We start from the raw sequence: 14,067 nt of genomic DNA, 5'->3' as shown, positions 1-14,067 counted from the left end.
TTAAGACTATCTATCAAACCGTCTCGTTGTTGTTGTTGTTTTTTTTTTTTCCCTAAGGTTCAGATCCAACCTCGCAGCTCATGCGGTTTGCCCGGGAAACTCGAGGGACCTCTTTACATCTGGACATCATTTCACTAGGAAAGGGTCAGGGCCCAAGAGCTGAAGAGGCAATCACCAAAGCTTACCAACAGAAAGGAAAGTGGGTGTTCCTACAGAATTGTCACCATGCTGCTTCATTTATGCCACGTCTCCAAATGATTGTGGGAAGGTGAGGGATCTGGGGCGAGTTAAGGGTCTCCTTTAAATGAGTTTGAGAGTCAGGGAAGGAGATATAATAAATCATTTCATTGCACTGTATAACTTAACCTGAGCCTTAACGTTTTAATGATTATATATTGGTGAGGGCAGGGAAGAGTGAAAGCTGTTCGTTGCGCAAGTGTATTGGCCGTGCGACCTAAGGTGATTATCGGAAGGTGAGTGAAGAGGGTTCTAGGGGTTTTTAGTTTTAATTTAGACTTTTATTGTTGTTATACTTAGGATATCTCATCCTGGAACAAGAGTGGATCCGAATTTCCGGATGTGGCTGAGCTCCAAACCAGACCCCTCCTTTCCAGTGTCCATCCTACAGGCTGGACTCAAGGTACTCATCGGCATTTTAGCATTTCTGCCTTGTTGCTTTAAGCAGTTACAGAAGTAATTGAAACTTATATGGTGTTAGTACTAACTACTATTTTTGGGAAGGTATAGTGCTGAAGAATGTGGTAAAACTGTTTTTGTGTTTGTTCATGGCTTTGTTCTGACTAGCTAGCTAATCCTTCTAGAATGTTTTAGACTCATACGTAATGCAGTAAAGATATGTTAAGTTACTTGCTCGCTTGCTGCTTCTTTGCTTTGGTTCAAAGCGAAAAGACACTGCATCGGATGTCCCCCGGAGAAAAATTTGCGACACTGCGGTAGTTATTTCTGAATCCTCATGGGATCCTCAAAACGAAAGTGACACAGGATTGGCTTGCTCTGAATCCTCTTGGGATCTCCGAAAAGGGAAGCGACACGAGATTGGCTAGCTCAAAATCCTCCTGAGATGTCCGAAATTGGAAGTGATCTGTAATAACCTTTCGGGGTGACCTAAGGGCAATGTCCACCTGGCAATTCAGTCTCTTAGGTTAATCCTCTCTTGCTTGATCACTTGTTTGTAAAGCATGTGCGAAACATGTCATTCGCTTGTTTTTGTAGATGACGGTGGAACCTCCCCCAGGGATCAAAGCCAACCTGCTACGATCTTTAGGGGGAGTGGGTGGGGTGGTGACCGAGTCTATGTGGGAGGACTCGGGGCCAGGGCCGAGTTGGAAGAGACTTGTGTTCGGTTTGTGTTTCTTCAATGCAATTGTGCATGAAAGGAAGAAATTTGGAGCCTTGGGGTGGAATATCCCGTATGAATTCACTGCCTCGGATCTTGAGGTAATATTTTTTTACTTAAACTATTTTTTACTTTTCATGATTTAGTGGTAGAAAGTGTTTAGTCACAAATGGGAGCACGGAGAGTCATGCGAACCAATTTTTATTTTTTTAAACAGGTCGGGAGAAAAGAAAAATTTAAACCAGTCGTTACTATAATTACAATTCTTTCAGCTTAACTATGATTTAACAGGAAATCCTGGTGTTAACAACGCACCAGCAAATATTCGAAGGCGTAAAGAAATTTGATATTCTTAAACCCTTAGTAAACATGTAGTTACCAGTGGTTTCTAGAATGAAGGTTACAGACAAAATACATTAAGAGCGGAACAACCAATTACAACGATGAAATAACACAGGAAACACGGATAACACAGGATGAAATGTGAAACAAGCGAAGATAGGAGACATTACCTGACGATTTGGGAATACTGCCTAAAGAACTAACGTTGGTCGACCTTTAACTAGCGAAGTCCTTGCAAATTTTATAACCCGCGTGAATGTGGAGCTATTACACTATTATACGCTGGGACTGTGGCGAGGCGGGGGATTGGTTTCTACACCTGGGTTCACACTGTTTACTAGTCACATTACCATTAGGTACCCACTCAAGTGTTTTACCCACTTTAAGTGTTTTAATTTTTATTGTTGTTATTGATAATTTGTCATTGTTACTATTTTTATTACTTATTGTAAGCGCATTGAGATTCTTAAATGCGTATTAAGAACGTTCATTATTATTATTATTATTATTAACATAGAGGCAGCCTTTACTTTGAGCTAAAAGTGTCCTCAAATGGCACTCTTAGGTCCAAACCATTAATTGTGGAACGTCATATCCTACCTAGGCCTCCTTAGGGGGGAGGTATTTGATTCGCTCGCTTTCATCATTTGAAGGGAAATATGTGACATTCAGACGGCTATTGTCAGGGTTGAAAATGAAATGTTAGCGTGTACAGAACACTTGCTCTCTTAATTTTACTACAGGTGTCGATTTTGATGCTTCACATGCTACTAACTGAGCATCACGAGGTGCCATGGAAAGCCATCAGATACTTGACGGGTGAGATCGTGTATGCGGGCCGAGTCACAGACAACTGGGACCAGCGTTGCTTGCAGAGTATCCTGGGAAAGTTTTACACTCCACTGGCCTTGCAAGAGAGCTATGGTTACACTTTAGACTATGTAAGAGTAGTTCATTGAATGATCTTGGTCTTTCAGATAATGGGAGAAACGTGGTAGTGCATATTAAGAGTTCGCGATGAAAATGTACAATTTTCCCTTCCTCGTGGAAACATATCAGAAGCCTGGGTAGTGTAGGCTTAGAAAATGTTGAATTGTTGCATTTTGCTCGGACTTCTTTTTTACTTTCTGCCTATTCGGACTTATTTCCATTTGCCGCTGTTGTCGTCCCTCAAAAAAGCGAGAGTTGAATATTGTTTCTAATTCATTTTAGGTGTACCGTCCACCTCCCCCTGAAATCTCCTTGTCAGTTTGCTGTGAGTACATTGAAGGTCTCCCTGCTGCCGATGCGCCTGAACTCTTCGGAATGGATCAGAATGCAGAAACAGCTTACCTCGCTGGCCAAGGAAGAGCATTCATAGCTGACCTTTTAGCAGCCCAGCCTCGTCTCACCGCATCCATAGGGTATGACTGGAACAACATTTCTTATTCGTGTTATAATGAACAAAAAGTATAGTAAAAGAAGAAAGGAAATATGTAAAACTCAAAGGACGGAGAAACTCTAACATGAATATCTAGTGAGTAGTAGAATGTGAGGTGGTGTCTTGATCTAAGGGGAGTCATTTGGATCACGGGGCTTCCCTGTGCTGTTTTTTTTTGTTAATCAGAAGCACCTGCCAAGATGGCGCGCTGGCTAGAGCGCTATGGAAAATTTAAGCTACTGCTTTCTGTAGGCTTATTGAGTTTGAAATTTATCATTCTAGAAATAATTCCTTGTTCATTTTACGGCTGGAGTTTCGTTGACAATCTAACTATATTTCCTTCATATTTATTCCTCATATTTACCACAGCTCAAACAAAACTAATGACGACACAGTCATGGATCTTGTGAATGACACATTAAAGTACCTCCCTCCACGGGTGGACTTCAACTCTAATGGCGTTACAGCTGATCAAGGGAACCTAAGGCGTGGATCTGTTTCTCCAGACCGCCTGAGGCAGATGGCTGAGAAGAAGCTATCCCAGGATCCTTTGGCCGATCACGCGAATCAGTCTGCATACGTCACAGTTTTAAGACAGGAACTAAACCGGTTTGACCGGTTGTTGGGGATCATTTACACGTCACTTTCATCGTTGCGACTGGCCGTTAAAGGGGAAGTGCTCATGTCTGAACAGTTAGAGGAGGCGTATGACGCGTTGCTTAGCAACCGCGTTCCAAAGGCTTGGGAGGTATGAAACTTTCATGGAGTGTCTAAACTCCCCATAACTCCCAGAAGTGTTTATCGTGTAAATTCTCCCTAGAATATCTAACGTTATCCAGTAAACGGGTTAATGAGAATACTCAGACTTGTCAGGTGGAAGTTGTTATCTTGATCTAACACCAAATAGGCCATTTCCGAATTACGTTTGGCCTCTTTTTCAAAACGAGGCCTGGTGCTCAACCATACGTATGAAAATGAGGTTAATTTGCATGTGATTGAAAACTTATTACCATACGAAAGGATGAGCACCAGGACTCGTTTTGAAAAAGAGGCTAAAGGAAATTCGGAAATGGGTTATTCTCGTAACTAATCTACAACGAAATGTGTAGCAGCTAGAGGGGAGAATTTGCAATCAGATCTTTGGAGTTGAAGGGTTAAGTATTAAGAATTTTTCGTAACGTCAGATCTTCATCTTAAACCTTTTTCGTTCTACGGTATGACGCATTTTTTCTATTTAGTTTTAGGTTACCAAATTAAAAGATGATACCATCCACCAATAGATTTGTGGTCAGTTTGTATTTAGTAGGTACTGATTCTCGCAAGAGACACCTCACGGCGTACGTCCACATGTAAAGTTTAGAGTACAAGTTAACACTAGTTTTATTCATTGTAGCAAGCGGCGTATGAATCCTGCAAACCGCTGGGAGCCTGGGTTGACAATCTTGCCAAAAGAGTGGATTTTTTTAGCTCCTGGTTAGACTTGGTCAGGAATGACAAAAGATCAAAGTCCTGGGTGTCTCGTGAGACTGGCGTTATGCCGACACCAACTTCCAGCCAGTCATCGATGTCTACACCTCTACCACGTGATCACCCTATTGCGTTTTGGTTACCAGCTTTTTTTTTCCCGCAAGGTGAGTTATTGATTTGTCTGGTCTTCTACTTTGGCCAACAGGGCTTAACAGAACATGCAATTTGAAAACTAAAAACTCAAGAGCATGACGAAAGGTTTTACCTTTTGTGGTCAAAGAAAAGATCGTCACCTTTTCTTTAAGACTTCGTTAATCATCCCCCTCATCATTCTCCTTTTACTGATACTTCTCCTCCTGTTCTTCGTACTCCTTCTCTTCCTCTTTTACTCCATATTCCTCTTCCACCTTCCACTCCATTTCCTTCTCTTCCTCTTTTACTCCATATTCCTCTTCCACCTTCCACTCCATTTCCTTCTCTTCCTCTTTTACTCCATATTCCTCTTCCACCTTCCACTCCATTTCCTTCTCTTCCTCTTTTACTCCATATTCCTCTTCCACCTTCCACTCCATTTCCTTCTCTTCCTCTTTTACTCCATATTCCTCTTCCACCTTCCACTCCATTTCCTTCTCGTTTTCGATTTCCCTTCATAATCATCCTCGTGTTCCTCTCTACTACCATCTCTCCTTTTCCCTTTTCTTTTCCCTTTTCCTTTTCTTAATCCTCCTTCGTCCTTCTGCTCTTCTTCATCCTTCCTATAACTATCCTTCTTAGCTACAGCTTCCTCCTCATTTTCCTTCTCGTCCTCTCCGTTCCTTCTCGTTTTCCTCCTCCATCTCCTCGTTGTCTTCTCCCCTTCCCTCCTCCATTCTTATCCTTGAACTCTTTCTCCTCCCTGTCCTTCTCATCTCTATCCTTCCCTCTGCATTTTCTTTTTTTTGAATTTTTCGTCAGTTTAACATCCATTCCCATTTTCCAGGTTTTCTCACAGCTATACTACAGACACATGCCCGACAGCGCAACCTCCCAGTTGACTCGTTAAGCTTCCGGTACCAAGTACTGAATGAAAAATGGACGAACGATGAACGAGTTCACAGTGAGAGCGACGTCGATTGCAAGAGAGTCGCTTTCCAGGTGAGATAAATCAGGAGAGTGACATGCTCAGAGCATTCGTTGAGGTTCCATTTATATCCTTATTTAGACAAGGAAGTGACAAACACCATTTGTGGCTCGCCCAGCGCAATAAACAGTAACATATAAGAGTTTTGCTGAGTAGCTTTTTGAGAAGTCACGCACTACGGTTTCATCCACGGAGTAAAAAGTTAGAAACACTTTGCAAAGCATTATAAAGGGCACTTAATGAAAGTGCTGCTAAAACCCTTCGTCTTAGATAAAACACAAGCGTTTCATCCATAGGCTTAGTTAAGAACCTCCTTATACAGAGTAATTAGCAGTACCAAATGAAAATAATTCTCAGTAGTTTTGAATAGAGTAGTCTCGTAGAAAAGTTTCTTTAACGAACTCGAATACGAAAAACACAGGTGTCACTACAAAAATACTGGCCGACTTAATTGAGAATTTTACAAATATCAAGATTAGAAAAACATCATTCAAATCGCAGTATAGCTCCTAAATTAAATCACCACAGCAGATGCTATACCTTAAGAGGTCTTGACGTAGCTTTTCATGCAGAGGTGGTACATATCTTTTCTCTGAACCTATAAAACCAAATCTTTCCTTAGGGTACTCCTCCAGACGAAGGCTCTCTTGTGTTTGGACTTTATTTGGATGGAGCATCATGGGATTTCAAGCGAGGATGCTTGCAAGAATCTCTTCCTGGCCAGCGGTTTTACCCTCTACCCCAGCTACTCGTCAGTCCGATACAGGTAATTGCAAACATCTTACTGTAAGCATCTTATTGCAGATGGATGACCCTTCAACAAGGTACTAGGGCGGATGAGCGTTCAAGTTATACCAAAAATGCAGCATTGTGATTTTTTACCTTTAACACTTTCAGCAAAACCTATCAACAACACCTGATGGAAAAGACAAAGAGGATGCAGAGGAAGACCTTAACACGTACGAATGTCCGTTGTACAGAACTTCTCTTCGTGCCAGTTCCCTCACGTCCACCGATCACCCTACTAACTTTGTCACGTCTGTGAATCTGCAGTCTGTTCAGCCAGCGGACTATTGGATTACCCGTGGCGTGGCTCTTCTCTGTCAACTGGACGATTGATGTCACTTTTCCAGTGTGATATAAATTTCGTGAAAAATTTTGTAAAGAAGAGGTTGTAAACGAGTTGTTGAACAATATCATTTTCTGATTTTCGAGGTCCTACTTCTGCTAAGTGCTTTAAAATACGAGCCATTTCAACGATGATTTTCGATTTTAGCTGCCACCAAGGTTTTTTGCAGATATTTATCATGATTTAGATTAAACCTCACGGTTTTTGTCCCAAAATCCCAACAGTTTCCTTCCATCCTACTGAATGCATCTCTCATTTTCGAGGGACATTCATTTATTCGATCCAATTGGAATGACAGATCAGTTCTTTTAAACAATTCAAAATCGCTGAAAAAAGCCCTAATTCGCTTCGTGGAGGGGTTTTCACCGCGAACGAGTGAACAGACTTGAAGAGAGAAACAGTGTGATGTAACACAGCTCCTTCACTGCTTTTACATACATTTGAAGGTTTTTATTTACTTTTACTTCGTGTTTATAAACGCGATGGTTAACTCTTGTCAATATTTAAAACACATTCGTAGCCTCCGTGTTTAGTTGTTTATAAAAAAAAAAGTGTGAAAAGAAAAATAGAATATACCATGAACTGTACAGTACTCTTACGTTATAATGTGTGCACATTTTTTTCATTTTACTGTAAATAAAGTTGATTTTTTATCCCTTAAACCATCATATAAATGCTGGTTGTTGAGTTCATATGTTTCAGCTATTTAAGCTTTTTTTTTTTTTCTAAGATAAGTTTCGGGTCCACACAGTGGAGGGGATCACGGTCAATGTTAGGATCGAGAGGGTGGCAGTGAATCAGTGGATGCATTGGATAAGACAGCTGCAACTGATTTTTCCGCCGACAGAGATCAAGTCTTCAATCTAATTAAATTTAATTTAATAATAAGTTCTTATATAGCGCATGAAAATTGAACTTTATGCGCTTTACAATTACAATTAACAAAAATTCAATAAAAATCCTATACATGCAATTATCGCTACTCTAAACTAACGAAGTGTTACGTGTTATACATATATTTGAAAACGTACGATATCAAAAAAAAATCTGGTGGCTTAATTTTTGAAAAGATAAGTTTTCAATAAGCGTTCAAAACTGATGGAAATTTCTAAAGATCATCTGGGGGCGGGGGGGATCAGATTACTCTACGGAATAAGCGTTATTCAATTAGTTATACCACAATTTCGAGTGCAATACCACAATTTTGAGTGCACAAGTAAAGCTTTTCAAAGACCACAAAATTGCACACTAGCCCTTTGGGCGAGTGCAATTTGTAGTCTTTGAAAAGAAACCAAATTACAGAAGAAATCATGTAATTACTAATAGTTTAATAGATATGATAAAAGCTTTACAGACAGTCAAAACAGGCGAAATTTGACAGCACGCGCGTGCTATTTGTTAGCACACGTGTTATATGAAAAATGCAATCGAGTCAGCAAATCAGACACGCATAATTTTTTCATTACCTTGTTACTGGAAGTATGGGATTATCATCGTATCAGACCATCATAACCGATAAAAAAAAAAAAAAAAGAAGAAGAAAAGATAGATGAGGGGAAAGGTGAGTTCAAGCCTATAAACCCTAACATCACTGTGCAAGCTCTCAAGACTGCCTAGTATAACTCCTCGGCATCATTTGTCCAACAATCAAGAGCGTCAAGTTTGATTCTGGGGTGATTCGATACTCGGAGACCCAGGGGCTGTGAGTCGATTTCAAGTTAGGGCGGAAGAGCCCCTGGGGACATTGTCTTACAAGACTAGTTCCAAACGGTCGCAGTCAGTTCTGGCATCTGATTGGTGCCAGAAAATCTTTGTGTTTTTCTGCCCAATCAGAGTAAAGTGTGCTTTGGAGTCCTTTCGTGTGTTTTAAAGGCCCATTTCCTTCCGAGATCCTTTGCAGTCGTTTGTTTTTGTTTTGGAATTGCGCTATTGTTAAATGGCGAACTCTGATAGTCATTCACAAACACTATTAAAAAGAAAAACAAAGATTTGGTGAAGAACACAGTAAAAAAATTTGCAGCTAAATATTTGAGACTGAAAAATCATAAATCGAGTCTGTGTATAAAACTTGTACAAAGCTTACTTGATGTTGAAGGAAATTGTTCGGCTTCAACACTAAATAAAATATAAACAAATAACCAATATTTGCCAAAACTGATTTACTTTACGCATTTCAATTATAGAATAATCACTTCTACAAATGAGATCGCTTACATACATATCTCAGGATCTCAAGTAAAAATTAGTCAAATAATTATTCTCGCCTCGAAAAAATCTCCCCGTAGTCTCTTGTTCCATCGTAGGAACAATGCAATAACATTTCTGCAAAAGCACTGTCTGTAGTGTTACCGAAACCCACGGTTGTTTTCCTTGCCCTCCATAAATCATACACAGACTCTCGAAGTCGAATAACCTTTGCCGAGCCGGGCAGACTCGGCCTTCCTCTAGACCGCTTTTTCGGCGGCATCAACTTTTCAAATGACGTTTTTCACCGTCATACATGTAAGAATTAAAAACTGTTTACTGATATGGATACTACGATAGTTTGTTGTTCGCACATGATTCAAGATGGAACTTTGAAAGCCCTAATTAGTAAGATGGAAGAAGATATCAAAGCGATTCCGCAACAACGAGGAAAATAGCGCATTTTTTATATATGAAAAATGATTCGGGCGCGCAAGGCATCTCGGTTGGAAATGGGCCTTTAACACGGACATATAAAAGAAGCTTAGTTACACGCCATGTTTGCTTGGGCCGTACGACGGAGTTTTGCTCGGTGTGAAAAGTTTCAGTCTCAGCACACAATGTAAGAGAAATCGATCAGATTGTCCGCAAAAATCTCACCGGAAATTATACTGAATACTTTCGCAGGTATCACAAGAGAACGTACTTTTAAAAAAGTTTGTGAGGTTCGTATAAAACACGATGGTTGCAGGCGTTGATATGGCGCTTTAAACTTTAAACGAGATGTAAGCTTAAATCTTTCTAGATTTTTTGTATAATTTGCTCTGACTGAAACTTTGCCAGTCCCGTGAAGTTATTTCATCGCACGGGCCACGCAGGCCGAGGTATGTCGAGCAACTGGCGCTTACGCTTGTAAACGTCATTGTCATTTCACCTCTTTTGTCAATTGTAGAAGACCAAGTGAAATACCTTTGATCATTGGGAATCGATGCTGCTTTCATTGGGGAAAACAAAACTAAAGACCAAGAAATATTGGATGGAAAGGGCGGGTTTGCTTTATTGTAAACTAATTGGAAATATTGCATTTTTTTTAATCTTCTGCAATGATTCCGGCTGGAAAAGCGTGGCGGCCTAATGGTCATGGCACCCTAGACATCCTACAGGTGTGTAAATGGGTGGAGGCGAATTTAAAACAGGGAGAAACCATGTGATGGATTAGCATCCCATCCAGGGGGAAGGGAGAGTAGAAATATTTGGTCGCTTAGGCTGTATGGGCTACTCTCCTGACGCAGACTTTTTTTTACTTTTAATACGTGCATCTCCATGAACAGCACCGGTGAGTGTTTTTCTTTTTTGAGACCCTCAGAGAAAAATTTCATATTAAACTATTTAATTAAGTTGTGAATTTATCATCAATTTTTAATCATCAATATTCTTATTTATTTATTAATTTACTTTTATTTTTTTAAAAATTTATTATTTTTCGGTCATTCCGGGAATTGCGTGTATTCCGGGTATTCCAAGTATTCCGGTTCCGGTTCCGAATTCCGGCATTCCATATTTTCCAAACTACCGGTTGTCATTTAGTCTTTGTTTTTGAGTGCTTTAACGCGGCGTCCTTTTACGGCATCTGTCAACTGCACTAATGAACGCGTCTATTCAACTAGACAGTCTAGGTGCGTCTAAACGACATTCTGCCTCTTTAACCTACATAAAACCAAGCACCTGTTTACATAAAAGATTCAAGAAAGAATATTCTGAAACCTGAATTTGTAGTATTTTGATAGATCCGGCTAGCATCTAGCTCAACAAAAACCAGCGCAAAACCAATCCTGAATGGATCAGATTACCAAAATAAAAGGTCTGAAAAAATGCCAAGTCTGCATACATCAAGTAATGAAGTACAGTGGGCAATAGAAACAGGACAGGAATGTCAGTGAGTAAGGCTATTTAACCCGGTCATCATCCTTCAGTTTTAATCTAACTTGAGCATATTACGTCAAATGTGTTATAATTTTAAGGTCTCAAAAATGTACGGCATCAGTCATTTTTTTGTTTGTCAGTGGACCCAATGAACCGAACCTGCCTCAATCAACCAACGCTGTTCTAAAAAGCAGCGTCACAAAGTTACTGGCGTGAGACTACAATAAGTGAAAATATGGGTTTTTTTTCTGTTATTTTTCGATTGATTGATTTTGCCCTCTGGCAGGCATTCATTTGTCACATCAATAATTGTATGATTAATGTACTTACTCTTTTGTATAACTTCCAAGCGAGGCTGTGCCCAAGTACTTTGTGACATCCATGTGTTTCACAGAGGGACGTTCGTTTCAGAGCAGAATAAGTAGTAGTTATTTTAAACAGAAGTCCTGTAAAGAAGAAATCGTAAAAAAGGTTTTTTTATTATTATGCATAAATAAGGACAGAACTTCTTTAAAATTCACGCGCCCATGGCTTGCAATTAAAAATGAAACGGAGTGTGTCGTCTTTGAATCATTGCGTGGGGACTATATGTGATTTTTTCATAACTTCATATGTTAGCCACTTTTCATTTCTATGCTAATCTAGTTTATGCCCTAGTACCTTCGGTGCGTTGGGGATTTTGGAAGTTCAGTTTGTTCTAAGTCACAAATTACGAGCTGAATATCAAATTACTACGAAACAGTTAGACAAGCCAATATCGACTGTCTCGTAGCTGAACTTTTGTTCAACGGTCAGTAGTCATCTTTGTGACGAGACGAAAGTTTATCTGCTAAGATATAAATAACTTCGTGAAAGACCTTAGTTTAAGGATTTTTCTAAGATCAGAGTAAGTTTCCTTTGAACTATGTTGTAGCTACGCTATTCATAGAAACTAAACTACTTCGGCTCGATTTGCGTGAAAGTAAAATTCTAGAAAGACCCATTCGCGCCTTCGTGAACTAGTGCAGAGTAGATCAAATTACCATCCATTGTTACAACCTGAGTTAAATTCCACACTATTTTAAAGAAATCACGTGAATTAAGTTTACTGGTCAGGAGAAAATCAAAACAAAGCAAAAAAAAAAATAAACTAGAAGATCAAAGTAAAGGTATCTCCATGACAACATATTTCCGTACCAGATTATCATCATTCTTGGACTGGCTTAATTTTTTTTCAGCCGGTTGTGAAGTTGAACAGATGTGTCTGTGGAAGCCAGTGGTGGTTTGGTGTAAAGTAATGAAGTAAATCGGTCAAGAGAAAGAGGACAGGAATTATATTGTTAAAAAACAGGAAGGTATTTCAGTGACAGCTGATAATACTTGATCATCTTTGGCCAGTAATTACCTTAATCTAAACGGAATGAGAGTCTAATTTGTCATTATGAGAGCTCAAGGTTGTACGGGTTCATATACTTTTTGCACTCCAGCACGTTTGTGAATTCAATGAACCGAACTGGCCACAATGCACGTCACAAAATTACTCGCGTGAGACTACAAAAGTGAAACTATGTTTTTTTTTTCCTCTTCCAGGTATTCGTCTGTTGCATCAAATCTTTAAGAGCGGCATTGCTGTGTCTCAAATAATATTACCCCAGTATTGATCAGAATGCTGTCGCCTCGTTGGAGAAAGAAGAGCTTCGGCACTGTGGATTAAAGTCTTTCTCTTAAATTCCTTTTTGTGTACTTAAAATGAATTTGGAATAATTTTATTAAAAGATAAGAGATAAGAGACAACATTTTATATAAAATGATGATGGTTTTATTTTTATCACTAGTTGTTTGATGGGTTCTTTCCCTTTTTTTACAATCGAAAAGTGATTTCCATCTAGGAAGAGTCTATTGCTATGTTCACTTTACTCGTCATTTTGTCGCTATGGCTGGAAAGCCACATGCACCTAGGCATCATTTTCATCATCAAAAAGATTTATCGTTTGCTGTAAAAAAAAAAGAGAAAAAGTGTTATGGGGAAAGACAATTCAAAAACAAAACAATTTTCTGAAAAAAAACGCACCATCGCCGGACACATTAAAAATAAAAAGAAAGCCTTTCTTTGTATATATAGTTGGGATCATGTATAAAATTGTCAGTCATAGTTACAAGTAACTTTTTTACTTTACCCATGGCCAGGGCAGCAACAGCGCGCTCCCTCTGGGCAGCCCTGATGATCTTTACATTCTACGGAGGAGTGGGAAGGACAGATCTTATACCAATCCACACATGTTCCACTTCCAAGCATGGAGCCGCAGATGAAGTCTGTAAGGAAAAAAAAAAGAGATGTCGTTACTTTCTGATCCTTAAAGCTAATACAATTATATGACTTCAGTTGACTGAAAAAAAAAACTCACGCGGCTGACGTTTGAAATAAGAACGTAGCTGGGTCCTGTGCTTCTTGGTTTTGGCATGGCTTGCACCCAGTACTTCAATTACTCCCAACAAAACCAAGATCAAACACAAACGAAACGTCGCAGTCATAGCTATCTATGAGACACAAGTAAACGAGATAATCTGGGTTAGACAAAATCTTCAGATGAAGCAACAGCGTCTAGTAAACGAGGGAAGAACGAAGAGTAACCGCCTCACTTACCTTCGCTAGAGTTTCCAGTCGCAGAAGATTTTGTAAATAACTGAACGACAAATGAAACACACTGTTCGAGATTCAGAGCGTTTCTGATAATCTAAAGATATGCGCCAAGCTATAAGATGGTTAATTATCTGATCAAGGAGGCTTGAAGTCTATTGTGTGCTTGAGTGGTTGTCAGTGAGTCTTTGTTTTTGCGGCGTCCTTTTACAGCACTAGTCAACTGCGCATGTGCACTAATGAATGCGTCTATTCAACTATTCAACTGACTCTTTAACCTACATAAAACCAATTGCCTGTTTACATAAAAGATTCAAGAAAGAATATTCTGAAACCTTAATTTTGTGGCATTTTGGTAGGTTCAGCTCAGGATTCAACTAAAACCCAATCCTAAGTGGATCAGATCACTTTATAGTCAAAATAGCAGGTCTGAAAAAAAAAAAAAAAGTCTGTATACATCATAAAATATAAAGTACACTGGGCAATAGAAACAGGACAGGAACTTCGG

General features: G+C 39.5%; 2 protein-coding genes and 1 long non-coding RNA gene across 3 annotated transcripts in view; 2 read left to right on the top strand and 1 right to left on the bottom strand.

Moving 5' to 3' along the window:
* The window catches only part of LOC111325683 (dynein axonemal heavy chain 6), a 69,499-nt gene extending 62,002 nt beyond the window's left edge, over window positions 1–7,497 (top strand). Inside the window, exons 53-62 of the mRNA XM_088745543.1 lie at window positions 58–268; window positions 538–640; window positions 1,234–1,458; window positions 2,443–2,640; window positions 2,912–3,102; window positions 3,489–3,867; window positions 4,513–4,750; window positions 5,566–5,720; window positions 6,329–6,472; window positions 6,604–7,497. Coding sequence (XP_088601669.1) covers window positions 58–268; window positions 538–640; window positions 1,234–1,458; window positions 2,443–2,640; window positions 2,912–3,102; window positions 3,489–3,867; window positions 4,513–4,750; window positions 5,566–5,720; window positions 6,329–6,472; window positions 6,604–6,825 — 2,066 coding nt within the window. The 3' untranslated portion in view covers window positions 6,826–7,497. The remainder of the gene's footprint in view (window positions 1–57; window positions 269–537; window positions 641–1,233; window positions 1,459–2,442; window positions 2,641–2,911; window positions 3,103–3,488; window positions 3,868–4,512; window positions 4,751–5,565; window positions 5,721–6,328; window positions 6,473–6,603) is intronic.
* A 4,146-nt stretch (window positions 7,498–11,643) lies between these two features.
* LOC148716950 (uncharacterized) lies at window positions 11,644–13,452 on the top strand. Its single transcript, XR_015995641.1, has 2 exons — window positions 11,644–12,276; window positions 12,512–13,452. It is a non-coding gene; the product is annotated as an uncharacterized LOC148716950 (long non-coding RNA).
* LOC111325743 (small cysteine-rich protein 8-like) lies at window positions 12,718–13,724 on the bottom strand. The gene is made up of 4 exons (XM_088745945.1): window positions 13,566–13,724; window positions 13,327–13,459; window positions 13,099–13,234; window positions 12,718–12,915 (listed from the first exon to the last, which is right to left on the bottom strand). Exons 2-4 carry the CDS (start codon window positions 13,451–13,453, stop codon window positions 12,906–12,908), a joined length of 273 nt encoding a protein of 90 aa, XP_088602071.1. The 5' UTR covers window positions 13,454–13,459; window positions 13,566–13,724; the 3' UTR covers window positions 12,718–12,905.
* Between the last annotated feature and the right edge of the window lie 343 nt (window positions 13,725–14,067).

Source organism: Stylophora pistillata, chromosome 14, assembly GCF_964205215.1.
Source record: "Stylophora pistillata chromosome 14, jaStyPist1.2, whole genome shotgun sequence".
NCBI lineage: Eukaryota > Metazoa > Cnidaria > Anthozoa > Scleractinia > Pocilloporidae > Stylophora > Stylophora pistillata.
The sequence above is the reverse complement of the archived record's forward strand: the minus strand, read 5'-3'. Positions and strand labels throughout refer to the sequence as shown.